Below are 9,019 nucleotides of genomic sequence, written 5' to 3' on the forward strand. Positions count from 1 at the left end.
GGTGTATGTGGCTGGCGCCTTAGCCGCTTGAGCCACAGGCGCCGAGCCTGAGACAGAGTCTTGTTTTATCACCCTCGATAGAGTGCTGTGACGTCATAGCTCACAGCAATCTCCAACTACTGGGCTTAGGCAATTCTCTTGCCTCAGCCTTCCAAGTAGATGGGACTACAGGTGCCTGCCACAATGCCCGGCTATTTTTTTTGTTGCAGTTTGGCTGGGGCTGGGTTCAAACCCACCACCCTCAGTATATGGGGCCAGTATCCTACCCACTGAGCCACAGGCACCATCCAACCCTCATGGATTTTCTACCAGAACATATATGAATGATCTTTCAAGTGGTAAAAACAGGTGAGGCCCACCCAGAAACATTGGCAGATTCAGATACTCTTCTTGACACTCAGTTTCTCTGTCAGAGCCCTCATCCAGCGCAGAATTAAGGACACAGTCAGGTAGGAAATGGCTCTATGCACCTGAAGGAGAAAGGTGGGCAGCAGTTACATTGTTGTTGGGCTTTAGTTCTCTGAGTTTTCCAGATGATTTATAGAGTGAGTTTAGCATTTGCGTAAGAGGCAGCCTTTGTAGTAACAAAGATAATTTTGACCTACTAACATGGGGAAAGCAGGATCCAGTGACATTTCTCAGGAAGTTGAAATTTTTGGTCCTGGATACTAAATGAAGCTTGAGGAATGAGATCCCCTTTAAAATGAAGGAGAGAGAGAGAGAGAGTTTGGACTTGGGGATTTAAATGATAGCCTAGACTAGTGCTATCTGATAGAACTTTATGTAATGATAAAAAATGTTCTGCACTGTCTAATATGTACCTGCTAGTCGGTAACACAGCCTAGATGAAAGCCTAGTGATTTTCGTGCACATTTTATCATGAATGTCCTCAGATGACGTCAATCTTAGATGGAAGAGAAGGATACTATTGTTATTCCTCTCCTAACATTCTTGTGGCACTATCCCTCATTTCTCAACAACAAGCCTCCTTTTATAGTCCCTGACTTCTAATTAAAAATCAGCTTAAAAAAAATATTTGTTCCCTCCATTGCCATTGGGGTCCCATTGGGGTCGGACATCAACAGGAAGCATGGCACCATTTAGTGGTGCTGATGATGCCAGATTCTTTGTGTTAACAGCTTGTACATTAGGAGTAAGCTTTATGACTCACTACAGTATTAGAATTTTCCAGGACATGTTTGGCATAAGCAATAGCTAGGTGCCATTTCCGCTGATTCCCACGCAGGTACTCATAAATCATATTAGATGAATTAGGAGTACTCAAATTTAAGATTATTTAACAATTTAACTTGTTTTTGCAAACTGTTTCTTAGTCAGAAAGGCCACTATCGCTTTTTACTTGGCTTTTAAATTTGGCTTTGGATAGTTACCAGAAGAAAGGCTGTAAGAAAAGCTTTTCTTTCCTTGATGGCTGCAGTACACTAAAAAGTGCCTTTGTTGCAGATGGACAATGCACAGGACCTGCTTTCCTTTGGTGGCCTTCAAGTGGTGATCAATGGGCTGAACAGCACAGAGCCCCTGGTGAAGGAGTATGCTGCATTTGTGCTGGGGGCTGCCTTTTCCAGGTGAGCAGTGTGGATGGATGTCCCATTGGCCAGGATTGTTTGGCTTAATTGGCTTAGAAGAAGGTTATCATTGAATTTGTACACATCTTTACCCACATTTCAGTGTAATACCAATGAAACTAGAGTGAGAATTTGACTCTGCCCAAATAGATAGGAATTTTTGCCCATGTTGTCACCATCTCTGATTCTTCCCCCTGATGTGTAGACATTTAATAACATATTTTAGGTCACATTCTCTGTTTTATTCAAGGCTAAAAAAAAGTTAGACCAATGATAGCTAGTGGGGAGGGGAATAAACTCTAAGAGTTGATCCTTTTGGCAATAAAGCTGTATCTGGTGATGAATAAGCAATGAACCTGATCAAGGAGAGTCTTTTGGGGGGAATGTGCCTTCCTCTGGTTGTCTGGGACCAATCTATATGCAGTCAGATTATCATACTCTCTGGGTTGGAAGTTCTTCAGAATTTCAGTTAATCTGGTTTGTGATAGAAAACTGATCAGGCCAGAAGAGTGAGGAAGCAGCATCTTGAAAGAGTGGCTGCAGATCGTTACACTCACCCTAAAAATGTCAAGATGTCTTTGCGGGAGCTATAGTTCCTCTCATTTTTGAAAATCTGCTGTTAGGACCATTTATACTTCTAAACAGGAACAGATATTCTGATTCTTGCAAAAAGGGTATGGATGGTAGTTATTATGGGTTGCCTTGTTTTAGGGGTCCTGATGTTAGAGGGGAAAGACTGAATATATTTACCATTGCAGATTTTGTTTTGAAAACATTTCCTTTGCCCTTTTTCATGTTTATCTTTTAAATCAGAATCTCAGTCTGATACCCTCTCACTCTGATAGGGTTCAGCATCTTTTCTTAGTGAATTAAGGGATAGAGCTGGGAAGGCTAAATGAGTTGTTCCTTGAAGAGAGGTTGAAAGTGCTGCAGACCTTGGTTTCCTTTATTACCACTCTGCCTTGATCTTCAAGCCCTGAATCCCTGTGGTTTTGTTATTAATAGTTAGGGCTCTGGCTGCTTAAGGCAATTCCACTCCCTTTGGTCTTACCTCCCAGAGCTAGCTTCTCCCAGGAAGCCCAGGGAAATCTGTACAGTCACTGGAAAGGTGGAGAGTTTGTCATTGGATAGCTATGGTTGCAGTCCTAGAGAAGACCAAAGCTTTAGCCTCATAAGGCTTTAGAGGCTTGAGAACTTCCTAAGGCTCACTTGTTGGTTCTCAAGCCAGAAAAGAACTAAATCAAAAATTGTTAACCTCTCCCTCCAGACCATTTTTTTAAATCTCTATCTTACTCCCAAGTATTTTCTTTTCTTTTTTTTTTTTTTTTTGACACAGAGTCTCAAGCTGTCGCCCTGGGTAGAATGCTGCAGCATCATAGCTCACAGCTACCTCCAACTCTTGGGTTTAAGTGATTGTCTTGCCTCAGCCTCCCAAGTAGCTGGGACTCAGGCACTCACTACAATGCCCAACTATTTTTTGGTTGTAGTTGTCATTGCTGTTTGTCGGGCCCAGGCTGGGTTCAAACCCTCCAGCTCCACTGTATGTGGCTGGCGCCCTAGCCACTTGAGCTACAGGCACTGAGCCCCAAGTATTTTCTTTTTTCTTTTCTTTTTTTTTTTTTTTTGAGACAGAGCCTCAAGCTATCCCCCTGGGTAGAGTACCGTGGCATTACAGCTCATGGCAACCTCAAACTTCTGGGCTCAAGCAAGTCTCCTGCCTCAGCCTCCCAAGTAGCTGGGAACACAGGCGACCACCACAACGCCTGGCTATTTTTTTTTCAGATGTGGCCATCATTGTTGTTTGGCGGGCCTGGGCTAGATTCGAACCTGCCACCTTAGGTGTATGTGGCTGGCGCCTTAGCCACTTGAGCCACAAGCGCTGAGCCAGTATTTTCTTTCTGTATGTAGTATGAACAAATTATTCTACATATCCTTTGCCATTGCTTCTGGAAATAACTTTTCTTGAGGTAAAGTATGTAGCATCTTCATGTTATGTCCTAGTTAAAGGGGATAAGTAAACGACTTGAGCCACGTTCATTGGGCCTGCTTAGCAAACTGTCACTCACTCAGAGGCTGTGGCAATATGTGGTGTTCTTAAGACTTTTGTGTGTTATTAGCTTTAAGACCATATTAACACATATCCAGCATCACTAAAATTTAAATAGAGAAAAATAGAAAATATTGTAATTTAGTGTTTTGGTGGTAAGAAAACTGCTGTATTCAAAATGCTATAGTTGAGCTTTTGATGGCTCACTGGAGGGCTGTTAGAGTGACAGTATGGTATGGTGCCAGAGCTTTTGGAAGCCAACAGCAGGCTCCCAGACACTATCAAAATGTCAATGTTTTATGCAAAGGAGAACTTGATGCAAGGTAAGAGTTCTATGTAAAGAGGCAGTGCTTTAGCCTGATAGTCATTATTTACTTTTTTTTTAATAGAAGATTTTTATTTTTTAAATTCTCTCTTTCATGAGTCCTAAGCTTTTTCTCCTGTTTCCTGTTGAAACCAAGAGCTTGAGGCTACTAGGAAATGGAAAATATCCCCAAGACACCTGTCAGTTTCAGTGTTCTGTATCTCTTAGAATTTGAGCTTTCTATTATATTTGCCTTTAGAATTTCTCTTAATTTTTTGCAGAGCCTCTACATAAAGAATATGACATTATTATTATAATTTTTTTCAGATTAATAGAAAGGTACATACAATTAGGTTATGTTGTTTGCGTTTGTTAGGTAAAGTCCAGGTTGCAGTTGGGGAATACGACATTACTAATTTCTCCTGCAGTTACACAAAGCAGTGGTCCTACAGTTTCTTGTCGCTAAATTGAACATTTAAAGGAAATGTTTAAGTATTTAACCCAGCATCTTCAGGTATTTTGAACTAAGAGTCTTTCTTGGGAAATATAAAGTCAATACTGCAAAAAGGCCAAGATGGGTGGATCTCTTGAGCTCAGAAGTTCGAGACCAGACTGAACAACAAAGAAACCCCTGTCTCTAAAAATAGCTGGGCATGGTGGTGGGCACCTGTAGTCCCAGCTACTTGGGAAGCTGAGGCAAGAGGACTGCTTGAACCTAACAGTTTGAGGTTGCTGCGAGCTACGATACCACAGCACTCTGCCAAGGGCAGCAAAGTAAAACTCAGTCCAAAAAAACAAAAACAAAAGAAACTAAGACTTCATTCTGAAGAGGGACGCATCACTTTGCTTAATGAACTTGTCCCCTCACCATTTCTTTTGAATTCATCTCTATAATGTACCCCTGCCTCCGTTACATCCTCTATGTGGCTACCTTCAGATTTTTTCATTATTAATTACTTCTTTCTTAATTTCTTCCTTGCATAACTCCAGCCCACAAAGTTCTTTCCTTTATCTTCAATTTTATTAGCACTTGTCTGTTTCTAAACTGATTCTTGATACATCTCCTTCTGTACTGTAAGCCAGTTCTCTAATCTGTTTCCCTAACAAAACTGAAAGCTTCTTGAGCATGAGAACTGGCATCCAAGTCTATGGGATACATAGCACAATATAAAGGGCAAGTTTCATATGGCTGCTCAGAGCATAAATGGTTTAAAACAAAAACTGAAATCATCGAAGACTAGTATGAGGAAGCAAGACATTAAGAGCAAAGAAGCTTTTTAAAAATTTTTATGCTTTTATTTTGTTTGGTCAGAGATAGCTGCTGCAGCTCTGAAACAACTGCAGTCAGGGCAGGAAAAAGTAGGTGAGGTCTCCTTACTATCTTTTTTTTATTTTTGTAAGTATAAAATCCTTCCCAGAAGGGTCCTAGCAAACATCTCTTTGTCTCATTGGTCAGAAGTGGATCACAACCACAGGGAATGTGATTACCATGGTTGGCTTAGACTTTTCATGACTCATTTCCTAGCATTGAGAGGGGGACCTGCTGCCTATGTTGCTGCCCTCACAATATTGAAGTTCCTTAAAGTAGATGGCAGTGGTGGTTTAGTAGACAAGAGTAGTAGAAATATAAATGCATAGGACTTGTTCACCAAGTTAATGAGAAAATGAAGGGAGAAACAAAACTCAAATATCTTCAAATGTTCGGGTAAACTACATTAATCAAAGTGCCAAGGACAGATAAAAAGTTTGTGGGAGGAAAAATTTAGAGACAGTAATGAGCTTTACTTTCTTCTCCTTGAGTCTGAGGTACAATCAGATGCTCTGGTAGAAACTTAGGATGAGAACAAGGAGAAAGGTCAGACTTAAATGTAGACACTGGACTCATCCACAACAAGGCTGGATTTGAAACCACAGAAATAGATGGAACCATTAGGGGAGGAAATGAAAAAAAGAGAAGTGAAAAGGCTGAAAAATCTTGGTGAATGATTTTAATTAGAGGGTAAAGAATTTGGTGTTGCTGTAAAAAGAGAAAGAGGGACTGATTAATTACAGACATCCCTAAACCTGGGGGCTATAATGACATGACAGCCAAGAAGAAAAGTTTCCAAGGGAAAGTAGTGGCCAACATTGTTGACTAATAAAGAGATGTCAGTGAGGCCAGTACTCCTGAAAAATTTCTGAGGTGGTAGGGATTGTTGGAATCCCTATCAGATAATTGGAATAGTGGTTTTGAGTACATTAACATAATACTCACATGCACTCATTTGTATTCCTTTTTGACTATTCTTTTAAAACATTTGGAAATAAAGGGAGGGAAAATATAGGTTGATAAATGGGAGGTGTTGAACAAGCTGATGGACAGGATCAGTGGCTAGGTCCTGAGTAAATCTTTGGGCTAAGGGGAATAAGCCTAGAGAGTAAGGAAAGAGTAAAGAACCATGACAGGGGAAAAGAGGATGACAAGCAGAGGCTGGAGGTCACAATAAGAACAAAAAGCATGTTCAACAGGAGACATGAAGATGTGAAAATGTAATAGAGGTGGTCAGACAATGTGAGGTATTGGAAAAAATAGGAAATGAGTTTCAAGATACCTAGTCAATGGCAGAAGTAAACATGCAGACCAATGGAATTATGAATGCCAGTCCCCAGTAAGCTCACAAAAGCCATCAGGAAAGAGAGGGGAGAAGATGCAGAGGAGCACTGAAATTTATTGAGAGTGGCAGGAAAGAAACCCTGAAAACTGAAGGCCAGCAGATGGAAATGGGACATGGTGATATAAAGCTGACCAAATGCTTAAAAATTAACTGGTAAATTCTTAGCGAGAAGAGCACAACTGAGGAAACTAGAGAGCCAATTAAGCATGAGGTGAGAGGGTACAGGTCGTGGGGGAACATTAATTTTGTAAAGGGATGTATATAACCCAAAATCTGCCAACAAGGTTCCAAGGAAGATGCCAAGCAAAAAGGATAGAACAGAATCCTGTTCCAGGGAGCCACCATAATGAAATATAATCTCACCATGGCTGATGGCACGTGTACATTTCTTTTTGTACTGGGCTCAGTTCCATGGCATCCTGCAAACTGTGGATAGTTCAGACAAAAGCCCTGCATACATGAATGCTTATAAGCCTGTGTAATTGCATAATAATTCATACATGTGCATATGAAAATGTGGGTTATTAAAGATGTATTTAGGACACCCAAAGTGACTGATGCAGGGACATGAGAACAGCAAAGCTCATGCTGCTTGGGGCAGGCACACCAGTTTCTTGATAATTTAACTCCTATTAAAAGGTAAAGGTCATATACTGGAAGATTAAGAGGAAAACAAGTGCAGGCATCAGGGTCAGGCACAATGGCTCATGCCTGCAATCATATCACTGTGGGAGGCCAAGACAGGCAGCTGGTTTTCTTTTCTTTTCCTCTTTTTTTTTTTTTTTTTTTCTATCTTACTCTGTCACCTTAGGTAGAGTGCCCTGGTATCATAATTCACAGCAAACTCAAACTCTTGTGGTCAGTTGATCCTCTTACCTCAGCCTCCTAAGTAGCAGGGACCATAGGCGCCTGCCATAGCACTGGCTAATTTTTTCTAGTTTTAGTAGAAATGGGGTCTTGCTTTTCCTCAGGAGGGTCTCAAACTCTTGAGCTCAAGCAATCCGCCCATCTCAGCCTGCCAGAGTGCTAGGATTACAGGCATGATCCACGCTGCCTGGCTCTAGCAGCCGGTATTCTGAGAAATAAAACCAAACGTTACAGAAAGCTGTACTACCTGTGAAATTCACAAGACCTTTCTAAGACTTCTTTACACAGAAACACAAATGATTTGTCTGAGACTCCAGACATTCCTGGTAAGTCAGATTGCAGATTAACACAGGTGCCATTGTGAGATGAAATTGAATCATAGAAAGGCCAATGAAGATGACCTACTTGAAGGAGAAAGAAGATTTGAGGGAAAAAAAAAACATGAAAAGATAAAGCTGCTAAAAGCATCAGCACCCTTATATCTGGGTATCTTCTTATGCAAGAGCCCGACCTACCTTATATGTGGGCAACAAGCAACAGAAAATGAGCTGTGTGGCCTATAAGTAAGTATGAATAATATTTAAAAGGAATACATTTTACTTTACTGGTCATGTAACATTCAGTAGCCATGTCAATTGAATTTATGTGAGCTCTCTTTGATCTTGGAATAATTGCTTCATATTTAACACCAGGGAAGAGATCTCTTCATCCATAGAAATGCAAGCATTTAACATTGCTTGCCGAAGCAGTTAACCCAGATAAGCAAATAAATACTATCATGAGGCAGTTAAGATTAGCACTAAGAAAGCTGTAGTAGCATGAGTTGGTTTTTTGTTTTTTGTTTTAATGACAATCTCACTCTGTCACCTAGGCTAGAGTGCTATGGTATCATAGCTCACAGCAACCTCAAACTTCTGGGTTCATGAGATCCTCTTTGCCTCAGCCTCTCAAGTAGCTGGGACTATAGTTGCCTGCCACAAGCCTGGGTAGTTTTTCTATTTTTAGTAGAGATGGGGCCTCGTTCTTGCTCAGGCTGGTCTCAAACTCCTGAACTCAAACAATCCATGTGCCTCAGTCTCCCAGAGTGCTAGAATTACAAGCGAGAGTCACTGTGCCCAGCCCAATAGTATAAGTATTTTAACAGTAGAGACAATGAGGAGGATAAAAGTTTGTATTGTAGAAAGAAAAGCAATAAGAATTTTCATATAATGAAAACTTACAAAGGCACATCATGATGAGGGTGATGATGATGTTGACACCACTTTATTATTGACAAGTGCTTTAAAACCATTTTCATAAGATGTGCATTATCTGATACTCAAATTTATGAAATACATAGAACACCTATTAACAAGGTGAGCCCCGGGGGCAGCACCTGTGGTTCAAAGGAGTAGGGCACCGGCCCCATATACTACACTTGAAAGTAGATTTTCTCACTCTACACACACATCTGGATTGACTGAACAGTATTCTTCTTATCCACCCACAGAAAACTAGATGGAATGACCTCTAGATAACATCCATAGCCCTAGGACTGCCATGATTCCAGGGTGCTCAACTA

At 40.8% G+C, this 9,019-nt stretch overlaps 1 protein-coding gene across 2 annotated transcripts in view; it reads left to right on the forward strand.

Annotated features, from left to right (window-relative positions):
- The window catches only part of SIL1 (SIL1 nucleotide exchange factor), a 258,671-nt gene that overhangs the window by 193,576 nt on the left and 56,076 nt on the right, over positions 1 to 9,019 (forward strand). For both annotated transcript variants that reach the window (XM_003782152.3, XM_012808719.2), the window contains exon 7: positions 1,465 to 1,586. In XM_003782152.3, coding sequence (XP_003782200.1) covers positions 1,465 to 1,586 — 122 coding nt within the window. The remainder of the gene's footprint in view (positions 1 to 1,464; positions 1,587 to 9,019) is intronic.

This window comes from Otolemur garnettii, unplaced genomic scaffold (genome assembly GCF_000181295.1).
Source record: "Otolemur garnettii isolate 467f Iridium unplaced genomic scaffold, OtoGar3 scaffold00003, whole genome shotgun sequence".
Lineage (NCBI taxonomy): Eukaryota > Metazoa > Chordata > Mammalia > Primates > Galagidae > Otolemur > Otolemur garnettii.